Source organism: Pleurodeles waltl, chromosome 3_1 (genome assembly GCF_031143425.1).
Source record: "Pleurodeles waltl isolate 20211129_DDA chromosome 3_1, aPleWal1.hap1.20221129, whole genome shotgun sequence".
Classification (NCBI taxonomy): Eukaryota; Metazoa; Chordata; class Amphibia; order Caudata; family Salamandridae; genus Pleurodeles; species Pleurodeles waltl.
In genome coordinates this window covers 1655355424-1655377091 of record NC_090440.1, presented here as the reverse complement: position 1 = coordinate 1655377091, position 21668 = coordinate 1655355424, and the positions used below count along the sequence as shown (strand labels likewise).

General features: G+C 43.0%; 1 protein-coding gene across 1 annotated transcript in view; it reads left to right on the top strand.

Annotated features, from left to right (window-relative positions):
- Window positions 1-200: 200 nt before the first annotated feature.
- GYPC (glycophorin C (Gerbich blood group)) overlaps window positions 201-21668 on the top strand; it is a 59367-nt gene continuing 37899 nt past the window's right edge. The window contains exon 1 of the mRNA XM_069225378.1: window positions 201-446. Coding sequence (XP_069081479.1) covers window positions 407-446 — 40 coding nt within the window. The 5' untranslated portion in view covers window positions 201-406. The remainder of the gene's footprint in view (window positions 447-21668) is intronic.

Sequence of the window (21668 nt, the reverse complement as noted above, 5' to 3'; positions counted from 1 at the left end):
CATATTTTGGAGTTCAGTTTAGGGACGAGACTTCCCTCAGGGGCACCGGGTTATTCGCCAGAATGTGATCTGCTGAATTTTCGTGGTTAAAGAGACAAGTGAAAGGGCGTGTGCGCGGCGGGGCCGGTGAAGTGGAAGAGCTACTGATAAAGAGCTGCTATGAGCTTGGCAGTTACACAAACTCAGCTTCAAAGTTGAACGGAGTCCTATCTGCAAAAACAAGCGCGGCCCCTCCCTTCTCAGAGTGGAGAATGTGCTGTCTCCCGTGCCAGTTTTGAAGGGTCAGAAAGCGGGCAGGGGATCAAAAACACGAGGCTCTTGCGCCCTTCTCCGCCCTGGCACAGCTGTTCCGCTCTGTCTGTCCTTCTGAACAGATTGGCGGACACTGCGAGCTAGACCTATCGTGATGGCGTCTACGGAGTCCTCCCCGGTGGACCGCAGCGCACGTGAGTAACGGGTTACTGCCGAGTGGTATTTTTGTTTCCATGGAAGTCATTTTCCGGCCAAGCAACACTAGGCCAGTACCACTGCTATAGGAATTGCATTTTTTTTAAGGCTGCACCAGACTCCATTCTACTTACACAAATTCAAAGTGGACTTCAAGCCAACGAGTTCTGTATTGCTCGACATTTGTTACCGTAAATATCCCACAGAGTGAAAGCACAGAGCATTGAGACATTCGCACATCCCAATATTTTTCTTGTTTGCTATTGTAAATACGATATGACGATGCAGTTTAGAACGAACGAATGATAGAATGTTCCATTTTTTTCCTGAGAGAAACTAAGAACTTAAGCTGGATTCACGTTTCGCTGTTTGTACAACTGCAGTTGGCAGAGCTAAATAATTAAGGAGTGTGTAATAAAAGTCTGTGTTCACGAAGATAATGCTGCTCCTAAAAGCTGGCTCTCTTCATTAGTGTATCTGACCCACCTATCAGGCCATGGTGTGCTGTAACATGATGCTCATGCGGGGGGAAAGTTGGCAGTACTGCTGCTCATGCTTAACGAGCCACTCAATTTCTATTGAACAAAATCGAACATTCACAACAAGGAACCATTACACTCTAATATATATGTATATATATACTTTTCCACAGAAAAAAAGGTCACACGGACGCTATAGTTAGGAAATAGAATTAAGAAAACCATAGGCATTTACTTTAAAAACAAAGGTTTCAGGAACATTACAGTTAGACTCACATTTAAACAGACAAACCCATAGAAAGTCATGTGTTACAGTTTTTATTTCAAGTAACTATAATTCATGCCCCATCATGCACAGTTATCTGTTAATATTATTACAACAATATTACAACAGACGTTACAGTGATATTATCAATGATGTTATAATAAATGTCATAAGTGCTTTAGTTTCTCGGGTAATTAGCAGTGCATGGTGAGGATGCAATGTATAGTTACCCTAGGGCACGAGTTATAGTTACTTGAAATAACTCTAACAGGTGAGTTTCTATGGTTTTGAATGTTTAAAAGTGAGTGTAACTTTAATTCCCCTGTAACCTTTGGTTTATTAAGTAAATTTCTATGGTTTTCTTAATTCAATTTCCTAACTATAACATACCTGTAATGTTTGGTTTTGTTCAGTGAATTTCTAATTGTTTTTTAACATAAAGTATTTTTAATTACTATACGTTAATCCAGCCACCACCGCGCAAGCCCTTTGGCCATGCATGGTGGGAGTTGGCCTGTGGCCTGGCCTGTGGCCTACCCCCTATATCCACCAAAACCAGCGTCATGCATGGCCCTCATCTGTGCGTGACAGGGGTTGGCTGCAGGCCCTGCAGCCAACCTCCCATATAACCACCCACCCTGCACCACACACGCCTTTGGCCATGTGCGGCGGAGGTTGTCCTCAGGGCCAAGCCTGCTGCCAGGCCCTGCGGCCAACCCCCTATAACCACACCAACCCTGTGCTACATACTGCCTTTGGCCGTGTGTGGCAGGGGTTGGCCACAGGGTACCCTTTAATCCCCAAACCACACACAGCCGAAGGGGTTTGGAACTTAAAGGGTGCAACATTTTTATATATATATATATATATATATATTTAGGGTGGCCGCACCCTAGCCCTAAGGTAACTATAACTCACGCCCCCGCCATGCATAGTTTTTTCTTCAATAATTTGGGGTAATTAGTAGTGCATGTCTAGGGCGCGAGTTATAGTTACCTTAGGGCACGAGTTATAGTTACTTGAAAGAACTCTAACTATAACTGCTGAATTTCTATACTTTTGTACGAGTAAATTCAGAACCTAACTATAATGTGCCTGTAACCTTTGTTTTTTTCAGTGAATTTCTATGGTTTTTAACACACACGTTAATATTTGTGTCAGGTTGTGGCAATCTAATCAGGGCCATGCTTATCCCAAGGATCTGAGGAGGATCCGGGGAGGATCCTAGGAGGATCCGCGAACCCACAGATCAGCAGAAAAAAAGGGCAATTTTTTTTACCCTTAAGGGGCCCCTCCATGTGTCTTATGGGATCAGGATACCTGTATTCTGACCCCTTATGTGTTTTTACACTATTTTTTCCCACCCCCCCAGGCAATGCGAGAAACAAAATGGTGGCTGCAACTTTTCTATAAGGTTGCAGCTAGCTAATCAGAGCATTTATTTTCTTCTTAATCCGTGGAGAATCCCAGCAGGATTTGAGGAATATTCGAGGAGGATCTGCGTCCCTGTATATACAAATTTGTTTTCCAGTTAATTACAAGAAAACCACTGAACAGATTCACACCAAATCACAAAAAGGTTGTTTACTGGACCAGGACCTACCTTTCTGCCAAATTTGGTGTAATTCCGTCCAGTAGTTTCAGTGCTATTGCTGTTCATAATCCCTACGAAAAAATGAATGGATAAAAAGTGTTTTGGTACCACCTTTTTTCTCAGCCCCCGCTTGACAGATCACCCCAAAGCTTTCTAGGCAGCAGCTAATGTGGCTGGTATTTTGTTTTTCAGAAAATTTCAGGAACATTCGTCAACTGGCACCAAAGATATAGGCAAGTAAAAGAAAATGCTTTTTCTATAGAAACTATGTCCTAATCTACCACCACTAGGTAAAAAATATATATATATATATATATATATATATATATATATATATATATACACACACACACTTGTGACGCTCATGTCAATGCGTGAAAGAAGTCTGGGTATTGCTAGCGCAGGAGGCACCTATTCTAAACAAGCAGTGGGAAAACGAATGCATGTAAACACAGCCATGCAGAAATATTTACACAAGATCCCCATTTGAAAGCCAGATCTTTGGCTTTACACAATGGGTCTCACACATAGTTCTGGGCAAAGTGGTTTGGGGGAAAGACAAAACAAAAGGAGAAGAATGTCCGACAGAGTTGCTGGCTGCTAACACTTCTACTGATCTTCAGATCTCGAGTTTGAATCATAGCAACAAAGACTCAGCTTTCTATTCTGCCAAAGTTGGTTAATTGAGTTCCAAGGTTTTTTTTAAGTTAACACTTGTTATTTACCCATTTAGAATTGGCAGGTAGTATTATATTACAAATACATTATTATTTTTGGCATTACAGCTTGCATTTTAAGTGAAGCAAAGGGCCATGGGCCGTGCCACTCACAATTGCGAAGTGCCTATGGAAAGTCAAGCTCTCTTCCTTCTGAAGTTGATAGTAAGTTGTGCTGTGTTAGTGGTAGTTAACACTTGTTCTACACAGCACTGTGAGGACACATCTATTTTTAGCTCTCGCTGTGGCAAACATGACATGTTTTTCTTAGTAAACCGCATTGCATAAGAATCGCAGCTTAGCAGTGCACATTTCATTCACACACAAAGCAGAGTGCAGGAGAAGGTCATAAAACATCATTCACATGCTTAACATTCACAGAACAGGCAGCAGCAAGCATCTGTTGACCATAACTAGGGGAACCTAAAATTCTGGGGCTCTTGATCTAAGCCCGGTCAGTGCTTAATTTGTGCTCGTTGATTCCGGTGCTGAGCACCAGCACTTATTTTTGAGGGCTGCCGCTTATTCTTCTGCCTCAAGCATTTACTGCGAGCAAAAGACACATATGGGAAAGACGGAGGAAGAGAAAAACGAAAGCCTCACAATGGGAGAGAGCAGAAAGCTACAAGAGTGAGCTGAAGGGGCAGGGAGTGGCTTTAAATGGATTGAAGAGGCCCGAGATGGCTTCAGGATTACGCTGCCTCAGTATTCTGTGTTCACACATTTAATTACAGCACACAGATTCAGTGTTTCATTATATTGGGAATAGGATGTATCTTCTATATACAATGCTTAGAAATTGCAGGTGTTCTACTAAGCCCTATATAATAGCATGTTAATATTGTTAATGTTGTCATTGCATCATCCGGATTGGCACTTTCCTGCCATAAATTAGTGAAAACCCACATACAATTTTGTGGATGCTTGCCTACTTTGGCATTAGTGCCAGTCCTAAAACGTGCGTAACCCATCACAGTACGCAGTTTTATTCACACTTAAGAATGCACTTTATCGGCGATATTTAATTTATGACTACACTCAGTTCACGTTTTGTGATTCAGTGACGTGAATTTGCACTTGTAAATGAAGGTATCTGTGCCTCAGTGTCTCATATATTATGTGGCCCGCGCCCCAATCTTAGAAATATGAAGTTATATTGGGTAGGCCATTCATTTCGGCCAATGGATTAAACATTTTGAAATACACAGAAAGGAAACATTTTTGTATGTCTGCACAAGACTTATTTGTTATTTGCAGATGTGTGTCAGCGCCCTATGTAATATGTTCGTGTTTCATATTTTTAACATCCGGCGTCTTCAACAAATAGCTCATGAGTTACTAGTAACTCTCCACCAACTCGCAAGTAGCTCTCCTATGTGCAGCCCACTCAACTAAATTAAACATTTTGCTTGGTTGAATTAATGTATGTACACCAAATTTGAAATATGTGTGTATGAGCCGAAAAGATGTATATTTTCAGAATTTATATTCTGATGTCTGTGGAAAATGGTTGCATTTCCAAAATATATGTAAAGCATTTAACTGACGAACCTTTCAAGTTTTTAGTCATATTAGTGCCCTTGGTGCCTTCAGTGGCTGCTGCAGCTGTAATGTATCACCCAGGTAGAAGCATTCCAAATTACCAAAACCTTTTTGACATTACAACTGGCAACCCTGCTTGACACATTGAGTGATCACTGCTGGTAATGTTGGATAGGATGACCGTTACTGTAATCTTGTGTGATGCGGTCTCTGTTACAATACAAACATTAGTACCATAGTAGGATTATCACTGAGCGTACCTACCACCAATTACAAAAAAGGTTAGAGAACCCTGTTTTAGACTGTTGTGTCAATCGTTGACCATGGTGAGCTGTCAAGTGAGCACCAGAAGTAAATAACTTTACACTGAAAGTCTTAAAATTGCTAAAAAGTTGAATATTTTAACTCAATTGTACATGATCTAATAATGATGCTTTACAGTGTCTGAAAAGGAAAAGTATGAATGCAGACTTGAGGTACTAGTACCCGCTGGCACTGGTGCGGTTCTCTTAAGACCCGTCAAATAAAAGATATAGGCCCTCTGGGCCTTCCAGTACTGGCCTGTTTCAAGTATTGGTATTAGAAGGGATTCTCAAATGTTTAGTTTTCTGCATCTGTACATCTCTGTATTCATAGGTAAGTGCTTGCCGGATACACCATCCACAAAACTATATATTTCAACAACACAGGCAAGAGCACACAAGAAACTCCACCTCATACCCCTCAGGCACGTGTCCGGACCCTTCACACCATTATCAACATTTCAGGAAAGGAGGGAACTTCTGCGTCCATCCTATGACGGTACTGCGTGACGTCTCTGTAGATGAAAGGCCTACCTTGGGGAATGTTTGGGATACCTACCTTCTACGTTCTTTGAGAGGAAATTAAGTATTTACTGATAAAAATAAGGAGCAAATTAGGTACCTTGTACACCGCATTCTCTTGGACATGAGGCTATTCATGCACATCACTCTGGTGCCCACAGTGGCTTGTACTTCATAAGTAGAGGAAAAACTCCAACTAACTGTGGGTTGCTATAGGCACCACTCTCTTGTCTTCACAATGAGCTACAGGAGGCAGGAGTGGGATGTGGGGGATTCTGGAACAGGACCTGTAAGCAGGGCCAGCCTTAGCGCTGGTGGTGCCCGTGCAACAGTCTGTTTTTGGAGCCCCTTTTACCTTCTTCTTCATGAATTCACTCATTAGCACCCTCCAAAAAGGTGCCCCTCTTCACTCCATAGCCCCTTTATCACATATATTTTGTTTGTTTTATAGTTCTACTCATACCAGTGTAGGGTGTCAGAGCAATTTACATCACACACACATTATACAGAGACAATGAATCATACCTGTGTAAATCAGTGCATAGGAAATGTTACATAGGACAATAAGGATTGCAATATTTAGGAATCGCATATCAACCATTCGTAGTGGGCAAAAAATGTTGATCGTGTTTGGTCTTGAGAAGCACAACTATGGATTTATAACATACCAAAGTGGTTGGGTTTGGTTTTACTAAAAAGAAGTATTTCTACCCAAACAAACTATTTTAGCAACTTAAGGATAATGAAAGACTGGGGAAAATCATAAGGTTTCAACCCTATGCCTTGCAGTAACCATGCAGCTCTTTGATATCAGGTCCTAGGTCACTGTGCTACATTAGGATTATAATGTATGAACTGCAAGTAACAAAAATGATCTCTGTGACAAAAGCAGTAACCCACTGAGTTATCCACATAAAATACAGTTCTGTGATCTGATTCGCACATGTTCATCACAGCAGGCATGTTAACCTTCTGTGCTATATCATGATGAGTCAGAGCTGCCACTAGCAAAACTCATCTCTCTCCAGCAGAAACATTAATCACTCATAACTCTGCAGCAGGCACTTTTAAACCCATAAGTCATTTCTAAACAAAACGATTTTTAGAAAATCTAAAATTGTCCATTTTAAGCACCTTCCCCAAAATACCTCCATGAAAACGGAATTGGTTATAAAAATTAATTCTAATCGCGTGGCCACACAAAGGAAAACAGCGACATGGCACAGCGTGCACACATCTGCATGGGTTCCTAGATACAGACATGCGCATGTGTGTACTTATTCTCCGAGTTAGGCAATAATACAATGGCTGTACCTCACTGGTGGGACCGCTGGAGGCAGGATAGACAGACACGGTAGGTTAGCGGGGTGCACAGGCTGCGATTGGTGGGTTTTGACATGGCTGTGAGCGCTAGCCCCATCTATAATCACAGAAGCGAAAGATGTCCAGGCAGTCAGCCAGAACCGTTGTCCACAAGGCACCTGCGGTACATGGCAGTGCTTCTGGGTGGGTCCAGGCTCAGGGGCGGGCTATGCTCGAAGACTCACCTTTTTTTGCACCGTGACCTCGGAAGTTATGGTCGTTTCCCTGTGCCGGAAATAGAAAACAAAACTGCGGGAATTAAGCTTCATGGCGAACTGGTAATTGTTTGCTGGACTGAGGCTTTGGGTCTGAGGCAGCTGATAGGCTGCTTATGTAAAAATTACTTTTGTCACCATATTAGTGCTGGCGTTTACCACCACCACTGTTGCATTTATTTGAACACTCCCAGCACGTATTCGAAGGGATACTATATTTTGAAGGGCACAGTGCCAATAGTTCTCAGCAGGACTACCATCATTTTTTATTGGAAAGTACCAAAATATATCAGGCGTGATGTTATAAATGTAATCGATATTACCCACACTTCTCATAAGAGAGCCATTCTTTTAATGGAACATTGACAACATTTGTTTAAAAACTGCTATACTTTTCATGGATGGAAAGGCTGCCTCACTTTTACCGTTCATTCCCACCTCTTTTCAGTAGGGCTGCTATACTTTTATTGGGCCCTATCAACTCAGTGTAATTGCAACCATTGTACTGGAAGCTGTATATGCCTCTGGCCACGCACGGTTGCCAGAACATTTTCAGATGTTTTCCCATAACTCAGCAAAGCTATTACAATAAGTCAATGAGTTAAGTGCTCACTGCTGGCGTAGTCATGTAATCAGGGAGCACAGGTTCAATTCTGTACAAAAACAACTTAATCCTTCATGCTTTCACGGTTAATAAAATTAAAAACGAATTTTGATTCCATAACTTTTAGGGATATGTGCTTTAAGAAGTTGGTTAATGTATGTGATTTATTGGCCGATATTTGGATGAGGATAATCCGTAAATGGTTATGCCTAGTGAGAGGTTTAAATCGTCCCTCGCGTCCCAATATTACCCCTTTTTATCGGACAGATTAGAGATTGCCTTGCTTACATCCACTCAAAATTGTGGGTTATCACCCGTCAGGGCATATATACAGTGTAGAAATCAGTTCCATTCATGTTTAGTTTTGTGTACGAGGCATCTCCCATTTTTGTCCTGTATAGTGATTTGACAGGTGATCCCAGTTTTTAGTTTAGTTTTTAGAGATCATTGTTATAACTCATTTTTTTTATTAGCAAAAGATCATGAGCAACATTCAATCTATGTGTTAGGCATATGTTGAGTCCCATTTAGTCCGATTCTTGTTTCATGAAGGAGAATTATAGCCCCTCTAAATTTATGACAATAATCTAGTAATCTAGTATTTACTCCCCTTTACCTGGATGATTAAATCCCTTACTATTCAACTGTGATTTTTTTTATTGATTTATTAGGCATGAGTTGTTTTAAAATGAATTGATGGGTTGTTTAAGTCTGATAGTGGAGTGCACCACTGATCTAGTGGTAGCATGTGATGTCATTTCTAGATGGTATTGTAACCTCTTTGTCCTCACATCCTTCCTCTGGGGATTGGACAAATTAAAAAAAAGTAAGGAATGTGTAAATTGCAGTTGTCATTTAGAAAACACAAATGCACTGGAAGGCATGGTTAGACATCCACTAGGAACTTGCACCTAGAATCGATATATTCCTTAAGTGAAAATAGAAATAACATGTATGTGCATAAACAGTATCTTGCTCCTAGATGTGATTAATAGTAGTAATTTGTTATGTTGATAAGGAATTGTATTGCAATATTAAGACTTGCAACTCTTAATAAAACATTCATAGTAATGGTTTGTAAATGTTCAAATAGACATTTGGGTATCTCAGAAGGATTAACTGTGAAATTTATGATGAACGGATTACTTTGTAAACTGGACAAACCTTTGGGGTTTGGTTCAACAGATTTCTGGCCAGTCTACACCTACTCCAGAGATTTGTGGTGGTTTTCTAATATTGGTACACTGATTTCTACTAATAACTTCATTGATTAACAAAATTAATATATTATAAAATCTCTATTTCAATGCTCAAAATAGTAGATACTATTCAACCTTACAACGTTACAGGAAAGTAACAGAGTTATAAGTATTCAGCAGGAAGTCTATCAGGGATAGTAACTTATCATTGTTACTGAGCAAACGTTTGTAAGAAGGAATTGTATAATTGAAAAGTTCTAACAATCAAATATAAACAGAGGCAGACAGAGTGTTACATATGAGACATGTTAAGCATAGTCAGGCGCTTTATACTATTGGGAGGAAACGCTAAGTGAATTTGAATAGAAAGACTAATTAGCCCTACTCGGCAGTAAGCACAAAACTATTAGGGGTTGGTTAGAAACTGAGGGATAATGGTAAGATATGTAATGAGCTTTATCACAGCGTTAACGTTTTGACTGTGCAGCAGTTGTATGCTAGAACGCTAGAGCGCACACTATATTATATTTAAAATGTAATACGTCTGTGAATTTTGTTTGTGTTGTCTATAATCTCATCCTATCTGATAGATGCTTGTTGTTTGGGTGATTATGATTAGTGGGTTAAGGATAGAGCACTCCAGAGTAGTATGGCAACATTAGTATCGTGAGATCAGAAAAATACATTATATAATGAAGACCCTCTCAGTTGTCCATGGACAGTCTTCCTTCTACAATAGGGGTAACAACTGAGTATAAACCATCCTTTACATGTCCATTTGAGATTGCTGTAGGTTTTTAGGTCTCACTTGTAGTAGAATATGCTAGTTTATGCGCTCTAGCTTGCAAGAGATATTGTTTACAACAAGGGGCTTGGAGTCCCAGGATTGCTTACCATTCATTAGCTTCATTGCCACTCTTATTTGCTGCTAATTGACCAGCGTATGCTAGCTTTACTTCCTCTTCATTTGTCTGGAGCAGGAACCAATTACTGGTTGAGTCATATCGATAAGTGTCCTTGTGATGGAGGTACTATTTTCTTTCTTACACGCGTATTCCTTCTCTTGTGTCTTTCTCATTTTTTTATAAATTTCTTTTTTTTTGGTTGCCCTTTTGTCTTACCCTTACTCCTCAGAGTATGCTTTTCTGAGCTGTGTTTATTGTGGTTGTTCATAGCTGTCCTCCTGTGTATGTTTCTGAGTTTCCTGCTGTCTTTCCTTTTGCGGGGTGCACATCCTCGTGTAAGTGATTTGAGACAAATATCTGTGTTTTGACGGAGGTACCAGCACTCATGTAAGTGATACAGGGCATTTTCATGTGTCTAAGTGGAGGCCCTGACAGCAATTGTCTCTTGCTGCTTTTTTTAACCGTTTATCTGGTGTTATTCATTCTCTTTCTCCTCATGTGTGCTTTTTTGTTCTTGTTTATTTTAAACTTGCCTAGTTATACTTCTTTGAGGGGGAGCTGTGTGTGTGTGTGCACAAATTGTTTCATACTGTTTTGTATCTTGTGGAGTTTTAGCAGTTTTGGTGTATTTAACAAATCAAACTGGATGTCCATTTCGTTCTCACAGAGCCAATACGACTATTCGTATTTATTATTTTATGCTCAGTTTGCTGTGCAATTAGAGCATGATATTATGTGTGTGATATTCTACTCAGAGCAGTCTGGATTTCCTGGGAATACTGCTGTGGCCAAAGGGCCTCCACAATATTGGACTCCCCAAAATGTTGGAGTTGTTCAGAAAAGCAAGCTAATCTGGAACATATGCTATTTCACTGGACTAATAATGGAGCGCTCTTGGCTAAGGTTGAATGAGTAATAAATTACATCTTCCAATTAAATATTACTTTCAACCAATGCAACAATATACTTGGCACCTGGCAAATGAACCCTTTAACCGAACTTCTTGATACTGAGCTTTCCTTCATAAACTTACTCTTAATAATTGGTATTAAGGCAATTGTGTGTGGATGAACTACAACAATATGTCACTTCACCCATGGTGGGCATGGTTCTGCGTTATAAGAAGGTCAGATAACAACCTGCCCAATCATAATGACACCAGTAGATTCTCGAAACCCATATGGAACAATTTGGACCTATACCTACAAAAGATCAAACCACCATAGATGCCTACATAATCAATCGCATCCACATTAATTCTAGAACTTCTTGAAGCTCCAGCTACTGCCTCCATCCCCCTACACTTCCACCCCGCTGTTTATCTCATACTCCTCTGTCCTCCTTTGCATAACAGGCTCTATCCCTCTCACAATCCTACTGTTCTATTAGTCTTGTTTCTGAAACTTCTTTTTTTATTTTTCTTCTGGGTACAATATTATGCATATGGCAATGTGGTAACTATATTTGGCAAGCTATGCACTTCATTTCCGTTGAACAAGAGGAATATTTGTTAACATATGTTATTAACGTTCCTCCTCATGAATAATATAATAATTATACCTCTGACACAGATTATATATTGGTTTACACAATTTACCATTTTGAAATAAAATAAACAATAATTGTGTATAAAAATATTCTGTACAACGTACATTGGGGACAATAAGTGCTATACAAATAAGAAATTACTATTCATTTTTATCAAGTTCAAATAGATGAGCATATTGCCACTTCATTTAGTCGTATCTGCCCTTACAACATAAATCAGCACTTGACCTAACATCGGGAGACCATTGTGCATTGATCCATCTCATAACTTGTGGTCTATTTTCTTCACGGTAAACATAATATTTTTTGGGCAGCAGAAAGTGTCAAGTTCCCAAGACATCAACTCCTGTCCAAGTCTGTGCGAGGGAGTGGATTGAGCATCCAATTGACCCTATGCTCTTAGTGTCACCTTCAGCGAGTATAGGATTTTATCCAGCAACTCACTGGATTCTTTGACATAGTTTTACATTTTCTATTGTATTTATGAGTCTACAAGTCTCTTCATTTAGAGAGTTGTTGGATAAGAAACTAGGCTAGCTGAAGTTGAGCCTTCTGTCATGCGGTCAGTTGGAAGCTGTGGGGGGAATGGTGACGGCATCTTATTGCTCATCTGTAAGTTGAACCTTTCCTGCCCACTTGCCGTAGAAGGCAAGTACTGAGTTGAACACTAAACCTCAGAATCTCCCTTTGTCTGCATTTGCTGTGCCAATATCTCACTGTCGGTGTCCACAGTGTTTGTCTCTGTGGCAGCCTCCCCTTGACATTATTCCCGTGCCAGTCCCCACTACCTAGGCCAGTGTTCCAGCCTTCCCTTGTCCTAATATCAGTGTGTCTGTGACAGCGTAACTGTTTCCCTTTGTGCCAATTTCCCTGTGGCCTGGGGTAGTCCATACTGAGAAGGTACATGTGTTTAGACAGGTCAACGATGCCTGGCAAAAGGGGAAAAAACACTTGAATCTTCAACACTGCACCCTACAAAACTCCACATTACAACACTTAACCTCCCTCCACTATAGCAACACTCCACTCAACTTTCCTCTGTGCTCCTCTACTCTACACCCCCACTCCTCTCCACTCTATGACACTCTACACCACTCAACTCTACCACACTGTACTCCACACTTTACTCCTTCTATGCTATGCCGCTCCACTCTACTCCACTCTGACACTCCACTCTACACCCCTCATTTGTGTGCCACTCTGCACCACTCTATGCTACACAGCACTCCACTCTGGGCCCCTCCACTCAACACCATTTCACTGTACATCACCCCACTCTACACCACTCTACTCCACTCTACTCCACTCCATGACACTCCTCTCCACTCTACGCCACTCCACAACCCTCTGCCATTCCACTACACTCTATGCCTCTCCATAGTACTCCACTCTATGACACTCAACTCCAAGCCACTCCCATCTACGCCACTAACATTTAGCCATGCTAAGCAACAGCCACACTGGTATAAAACATGGCTAAAACACATTAACAAAGCCAATAGCTCTTGTATAGGCAATTCTTGTTTTCAGGGAAGACCTTTTGCCTTGTTCAATTTCATCTTGCTGTGTCATAGTTGGACTCTTGCTCCTAAGCGAGACTGCTGGTTTAGGGATGACAGCACTTTTGTTTGTAAGTGACTAAGCCAGTCCTACAACAAGTCGCAACTGTCGGCCCAACCCTCCCGGCTCACAAGCAGTACCTCACCAAAAACCCAGACAGAAAGAGGTGATTTCTGGCAGCCTTGTGCATGGATTCTAGATTGCGACTTCTCAGGGAAGTCGTAGTGGAACGGAAGTTACCCTTTCTCATGTTAGTAATAAGTCTCAGGCACAGGCAATGAAGAAGATGCAGGAGAGTTTTCAATAGGTTTATTGAAAAAACTGCAATCTACTGTAAAATGCATGCGCTGCAATGATTTTGGTAATGAACAATAAAAGAAGCATGATTGTGAAGATGAGAGTTGTGAATACAAAGACCCCCACTAGCTTACAATAAACATGAGATGTAAAATCCCTAGCAATGAGAACCTTATCTCTAACCTAATGAGAGTTAGGTATGATTAACCTAAGCTGCCACGAGAAGCGTCCCTTAACCCTCGTTACCTTGGAATGAGGTCTCTGGGTCAGACTCCGCGGTGACAGGAAGGCTGAGTTTTGCAGTGAGGTGATGTGCATCATAGATGGCGTAGATGGCATCTGGAAGGAATCCCTCTAATAACCTTGTTTGTGTGAGATGTGTTTACACAGCTGATGTAGGATCCCTGACGCAGGTATGTTCCCAAGCAATTGATAAGGAGGCAGACTTGTGGCGGCCATTATGTAAACAGTCTCCAAGAAGTGCACATTATGTTCCTGTTGCACGTAAGTGAGAAAGAGACATGCTGTGAATACCTGCGTACATCACTTGATTATGACGCTGGTAGTGACACCTTCACAGAGTGGCACTGATACTGCAAATCAAAACATTTCTCTAACTATAAACAATAGCAGCCATCTTAAAATAAATAATAAAATAAATGGGCTAAAACAGAGCAAGCTAAGTAGGTTAAATGCCACTAGGTGATGAGGGCACATGCCTGATAGCCAAAAGGCTAAGCTAACCTCCTGAATCCCAAAATAACTAAATTGGATTCATTACAGCTGTACTTCCCATGGATGTGCTTGATAAAGACACTATGATATTGGTGCATTTTCTGTGAAATTTCCCTTGATAATTGAGGAAGAGGCTCCCTGAAGGAGAATTTTTGGCCTGAATGATCCAAGCAAAAACCATCAGCTGTGACCCAGGCCATCTGGTTTTGATGCTGTGAGGTAGGGTCTGTGTAAGTAAAGGAGTGTGGCAGCTTGTTCAAAGTCTAAGATTCCGATGTAGTGATGATGTGGGGGATAGGAAGTAGCTATTAAAAAGGACATTTTTCTAACACTAAAGAGACCCTGTTTGGTGTATGTGCGAGCCTGAGTACAGGTACCAAGACCCTAGGACTTTGGTGGAGTGTAAGGATCTTTGATGGTGCAAGCTTGCTCAGAGGTGCCCAGGACCCAGGAGTGGTGGGGCTGCTGTGCACAGGAACAGGGGTTACTACTACTGTGAAGGTAGTAACAGTCACACTTTTGATGGAACAAAATACATGAGGTCTGAGGCCCATGTGAATCACTAGCTTACTTCTTAAGCACCCGATATATTGTATGATGTCTTATTCAACTACTTAAGTGCAATACTTAATTTGTAAAAGAAAGCATTCCAGTGCCCGAAGCACTGCTCAGAAGCTGACTGTCATTGTGATTAAAAGTTGGCACGCTCAGTACCAAGACTTCTAGTTTATGTCTGATGCCTCTTTAATCCACTACCAGACGCTCCCTACCCTTTATCTCACTCTGACAGGATCCCGCTTTCTCCCTTTATGACTGATTTCTGTCTTTCTCTTCCTCTGTCTTTCGAATGTGTGTGTTTTTGCATTACTTGCACATGGTAACTATCCCAAGTGGACAAAAAAGTACCAGCCACCAAAAATAAGTGACCCATACCGGAAAATACAGGTTCAAATTAAGCACTGTGTGAGCTCCATTCTGCATGCCACTACAGTTACTAACAGAACTCCTGCTCATTAATGTCCAAGACAATCAATATCTGAATTAAAGACCGGGGTGGATCGGCAGCCATGACCCTGTTTGACACCTGTCTAGTCGCAAATGGTGTAGAGAGCATTGGGCCCCTCAACACAAAAAACACACATCCCGTCCCCATGTGTTTTCCCGATATCAATTAACATGCTCCGATCTAAAGCAGTTCCTTCGCAATTGCCCTAAAGTCCAACTCACAAATTGTACTCCCAAATGAGCCTTAAAGTGAGGCCTGTTGTACATTTGATGACCTGGTGACTAGTGCTGTATTTACAACCATTTGCAGCATAAGGATGGTACTAAGGATGGTAAAACTTAAGTGGGTAAGTAGGCAATTGAAGTTCTGCAGCAGTTCATGTTGGCAAGAAAAAGCAAATGTGCTGCCAGGAATATGGTCATTAATTACCTTTGTGCAGAAGAAGAAAGCTGCAGCAGGAGAGAAAGCTGTTCTAAACAATAAGCACAAGCTCCAGTGCCGAGATATGGGTAGAGTTCAGAAAAAGTTGAAGAGGGTATTGGCCAATGCTACCGTATAAAACAGTCTCTTTCACCAATGTAAATGTCACTAGAACTTTACAAACAATACCCGGTTTTGCAGGAAAAGCAGTGTTAGACCTGGCATCCTTGGCGTGGTCTCCCCTGTACTTTTTGCCTCTGCTTCCCATGTTTAGACTGTGTGCTGGACTTTTTCTTTTGCTGTTTTTGGTACTCAGGGCACTTTACCACTGCTGACCAGTGCCAAAGTGCAAGTGCTTCTGTGTTCAATGTATGGGTAATTGGCTTTTCCCTGATTGGCATATTTGATTTACTAGTAAGTCCCTAGTAAAGTGCCCTAGAGGTGCCCAGGGCCTGTAAATCAAATGCTACTAGTGGGCCTACAGTCCTAGTTGTGCCACCTACATCAGTAGCCCTGTAAACCTGTCTCAGACCTGCCACTGCAGTGTGCCAATTCGACTTGGCAAGTGTACCCACTTGCCAGGCCTGAATCTTCCCTTTTAATACATGTAAGACATCCCTAAGGTAGGCCCTAGGTAGCCCCATGGGCAGGGTGCAGTGTATGTTAAAGGTGGGGCATGTACTGATGTGTTTAACATGTCCTAACACTGAAATACTGCTAAATTCGGTTTTCACTGTCGCAAGACCTATCTCTCTCATGGGATCATGCCATCTAACATGGGAGCTGCCTTTAACTTTAAAGTGCAGATTCCCTTTGACAGCAGATAGAGATTTGGGGTTTGTTGTCTCTGAACTCACAATTTAAAAATACATCTTTTGGTAAAGTTGGTTTTTAAATTGTTAGTGTGAAAATGCCACTTTTAGAAAGTAGGCATTTTCTTGCTTTAACATTCTGTGACTCTGCCTGTTTGTGGATTCCCTTTTTGGGTCAGACTGATAGTTTGGATGTTTGTGAATTTCCTCTAGACAGTGACACAAAGGGAACTGGGGTTTAGCCTGCATATCCTGATGAGCCATCTGAGCTAGAGTGGAGGGAGGAGTGGTCGCTTACATCTGAATGGGCTGTGCCTGCCCTCACACAGTGCAGTCTCCAATCCCCTGGCGTGTGTCTGGGGCCTGACCTGGGGAAGGCAGGATCTTGTGAACAACAGAGACTTTCCTTTGAAGTTTGCCTACTTCAAAGGCAGAAAGGGGTATAAGTAGTGGACCCAAAACCCCAGACTTCAGATTTCTTCAAGATGACTGTTGGATTCAAGAGGAACCTCTGCCAAGGAGAAGAGCTGAAGAGCTGAGGAGAAGTGCTCCCCTTGTCTGTGACTGTGCTTTGGTGGGCTATCCTGCATTTGCTGCTTCTGCCAGTGAAAGGGTTCAAAGACTGAACTTTGCTGTGCATTACTGCTTGAGTAGGATCTCCAAAGGCTTGAACTGAGCTTGCCTCCTGTTTTGAAGTCTCAGGGACATCAAATACTTCCTCTGCCAACACCTGGACTCTCTGCTGAGACTCCTACCCTGCCAAGTGGTGACTTATCCAGTCCCTGGGCCCTTGAAAGGTGAAGTTGGCAGAACAAGAGCTAAAATCCACGCACAGAGCAGAGTGCGGAGACATTTTCGACGCACCATCTGCAATGCAGCGAATAAATGATGCACCGCTGGCTTCGTGACTGAAATCGACGCACCACCTGCATCGCAGCTGGGAGATCGACGCACCGCGGCTGGCAAAACGAGGGGCAACACCCGCTTGCGGCTGCTGATAACGATGCAAACCCCATGCAGCACTGTTTCCTAACACCGCCTGACCGGATTTCTCATGCATCATCCCGGGACCTCATAATCATCCCAACCCTGCGCGGATCCGAGGTGCCCCGTCCGAAAATCGACACATCGCTCTCTTGCGAGTGAGAAAAATGACGCTTCGCCAACCCAGCCCAGAGAAGAAACAATCAACGGCCTCACTTGCGAGTAAGGAATCAACGCATCGCTGACTTTTCCGTTGCACGCTCACCCGTGCAGATTTATTTTTTACACAAACCAGGTACTTTGTGTAAAATCAACGTTTCCATTGTTTTCTATGGAGTAAGACTCTTATTCTTTTGAAAATTCATATCTTGACTTGTGTATGTTGGATTTTTGTCGTTTTGGTTTTGTTTGATTTAGATAAATATTACCTATTTTTCTAAACTGGTGTGGTGTCAGTGTTGTCACTGTATTACCGTGTGTGTTGGTACAAATACTTTACACATTGCTTCTGAGTTTAGCCTACCTGTTTGTGCCAAGCTACCAAGGGGGTAAGTGGGGGTTAACCAGGTGTGTTTCTCCTTTGCCCTGACTAGAGTGAGGGTCCTTGCTTGGACAGGGGGTAACCTGACTGCCAACCAAAGACTCCATTTCTAACAAGCAGGAATATGTACACACCCAGGGTCAGCTTTAAGAAGATGTGACATATTGCAGTGTAGCAAGACAACTTGCTCTATTGCGCTGAATCACTTGGAAAAGGGAAGGAGATATGACACATTCTTCCTCTTTTCCTGTGCTGGAGCACACATTTCAGCCTAGCGCCAGCACAGGCACCCTTGCACCATGGTGCAAAGGTGCCTGCGTTGTAGGCAGGATTTACTTGTGCAGGAAGGGGCACTTTCCTGTACAAAAACAACCCTTTGAGGCCTTTTCTGTGTCTGTGTGTGCTGCAAATACGTGGGAACACCTACACTCCACCCAAGGAAAACCTTACCAGGTCAGAGTAATTATTAGACATGTCAGCCTTAAGGTGGTCTTCTCCCAAACGTTTTGCTTGCTTGCCTCCATTTTGTCTGGATTTTTGCTCTGTTGTCCTCAGCACTCTGTGCTAGCCAGTGCTAAAGTGCATGTACTCACACCCCAAACATGGTTTGATTGGAATATGCCTGATTGGCATATTTAAATTACATGTAAGTCCCTTGTAGAGTGGTAAACCATATACCCAGGGCCTGTAAATTAAATACTACCAGTAGGCCTTCAGCACTTATTGTGCCACCCACTTAAGTGGCACCTTAAAGCTTGTCCCAATCCTGCCATTGCAGACTGAAGGCATTACATGTCGTAGTAATGAAAAACTCCCTAATTTGTTTTCTCCCAATGGAGAGGCCTACTCCTCCCATTGGGGTAACATTGGGAATTCCTTATTAAAATTAAAAAGTTGTAATACCTAAACCAGAGGTGGTAGATATGTCATGGTACCTATGAACTGGTAATGATAAATCCTCTTTAATGGTAAAGTCGGATTTATCATCACTAGTTTGAAAATACCAATTTAAAAAGTTGGCATTTTCCTGCTCTTTGTGCCTATAACCTGCCTAGGTCACATGACTGGGTGTAACTGACCGTTCCATGTAGTGGTGTGGCTTGTGCAGCTAACATTGGGGATATGTTTTAGGCCAGCTCTGCCAAACACCCATTTATCCGGCATTTATCCTGTCAGAGGCCTGCCATTGGGCACCATAAACCACCCTCCCCACCGTCTGAGCTGCTGCCATACATGAGAAATCTACTGCCACAAGAGATTTGGGAACAGAGTTATTGCCCGCAACGGTTTGGGCCCTGAATTGCAGCCCCTCAACACATGGACACTGGTCTCAGGGGACACATTGCTTTCCGGGAGTAGTGGGAGATCAGGGGACGTGCCCCTGCAATGGATGGTAGGGTAGTGACTACTCCAGTGTGGACCTGATGTGATCCCTAGGCGAGATGCCCATATGCTGAAGTGCCCCCGCTCCCAACCTGGGCCGGCATGAAGAGTGTGCCTGGGTGTGAGCTGTGGAGACACAGGGAAGCCCTTGAAACTTGACAGGGCATTCCCCTACTGCAATGCATTAGTTATGGGCACAGGAAAGCTGCCTCACTGTGCAAATAAGGATCTTGTCTGTATCATGGCCCAAGCTTGCTATGCACCTGCCTCAGTGCTGTTAAACTGGCTCTTCTGAAATACACACATATATGAGATGCTCTCAACAGCTTCTTGCCTCCCACCCCCCCTTTTTAATTTATTGCGGCACAGAACCACCTTGGTGGCTGCTCCTGACCTTGATGCCACCCCTTTTGCAACATACTGGCTCTAATAGACTGTGGAGCCTGCTGCATTATATGTTAACAGGGCTGTTGGTGATGCTGTGCCCGGGGGATTTGCGAGGCACAAGCAAGCGGGCACGCTCCTCTGCTCCAATGGTATCAACGATTGCACTGTAGCAGCCACACGTAACTCCTCCAGAGCATACAATTTAGCAAATTATGCTATATTACACACCACTACATTCACCTTACCTGAATTATAAGCATTACTGCACTGCTGGTGCTCTGGGGCTGCTCGTGCTACCAAACAACTAGTCCACCCTGGATTTGGAAAACGGGCCTTAGCCAGGGTTGCCCAGCCACGCCTAACTGGACTACTGAGCAACGTCGCAATGGGATGCCAGTGCACAGGCACACAGACTGATTCCTCAAAGTCCGCTACTGACTCTGAAAGATCACTGTCTAACCGTGTCCCTTCTAATAGACCTACTCCCCCACTGTCGCTTAGTGACAAACAACGCAGTACTTAAAATGGTAGACAAAATTGGCTCCGCATTGGAGTCCACGCGGACATCCTTGGAAAGTAAAATAGATGCAGTAATGACAGATCTAATGCTACTGCATGCAGACCATTGCAAACTGGTAAATAAGGTGCACTCTGCTGAGCTGACCATTACAGAACTACAGCTGAAGCCTTGCAAATTTGATTCTTTGCTGTGCCCAATGGTGGGTCATGCCGAGGTCCTGGAGCACAGCATGGAGGACACCTAAGGTCACTCCCGCTGCAATAATATACATGTGGTAGGTTGGCCAGAGGGAATGAAAGGTCTAGATGCAGTCACATGTGGAAGAATGGCTGCGGTGTCTGCTACCTACAGACACTCTCTGACAATTCTTTACTGTGGAACGTGCCCGCCGGGTGCCGAGGTGCCAAATGCCCCAGGGCTCTGGCCCCAGACCCCTGTTAATCCACCTACTACATTATAAAGACCAAGATGCTGCTCCTTGTGAGACACGAAAGCTCCAAGAGATCTCAGCAGACAAAGCCAACATAATGTTTTTCCCAGACTACACTATCATGGTGTGAGGGGAGATGCAGCTTCTTCCTCGAAGTCAAAGGCCAGCTCCACAAACTCGACATCAGATATACCCTCCTGTTTCCAGCACTACTGTGGGTGGCATCGGAGGGGAAGATGCTCTTCTTCATCTCCCCAGAAGATGCATAGGATTGGCTGGAGGCCTCAGGGCACTCAATAGTGGATCACTCAGTGTGGACAGGAGCCGAGACTCATGGTGAATCAGCTCTGTGTGGGCAAGCAGCCCCGGTCTCAGCACTCTCCTCAGTTGAAAGCTGCACCTGACTTGGAACAGGTCATAAGAGAGAGGAGACAGGCCCTACAAAATGCAGCAGCCGTAAGTGAAAATGCCCGGGGCTCAGACCTAGAAGATGACACAAGCAACACAATGAGTGATGATGGTTCTTCAGCCACTTGTCATTCTCGAGTGGACTCAACAGTGATTCCCTCAGTTACACCACAGATTTCTGATGACATATGTATAATATTTGTAACACCGAAATACTATTGCTTGTCATCGCTCCTGTGAATTCGGAGTTGCCAGCTGCACTATCCATATCTGTAATGTATAACTTGCTTACTCTATGGGGGTCATTTCAACCTCGGCGGTCTTTTCACAAGACCGCCGAGGGACCGCTGTGCTGAAGACCGCCAGTGCTGGCGGTTTTCCGCTCGGCAAATTATGACTGCTGGCAGCCCTCCATCCTTTTCCGGATGGAGAGCCGCCAGCAGCCATACTGGTGGTCGGCGGGGAAGTGGAGGTTGCTCCACCTC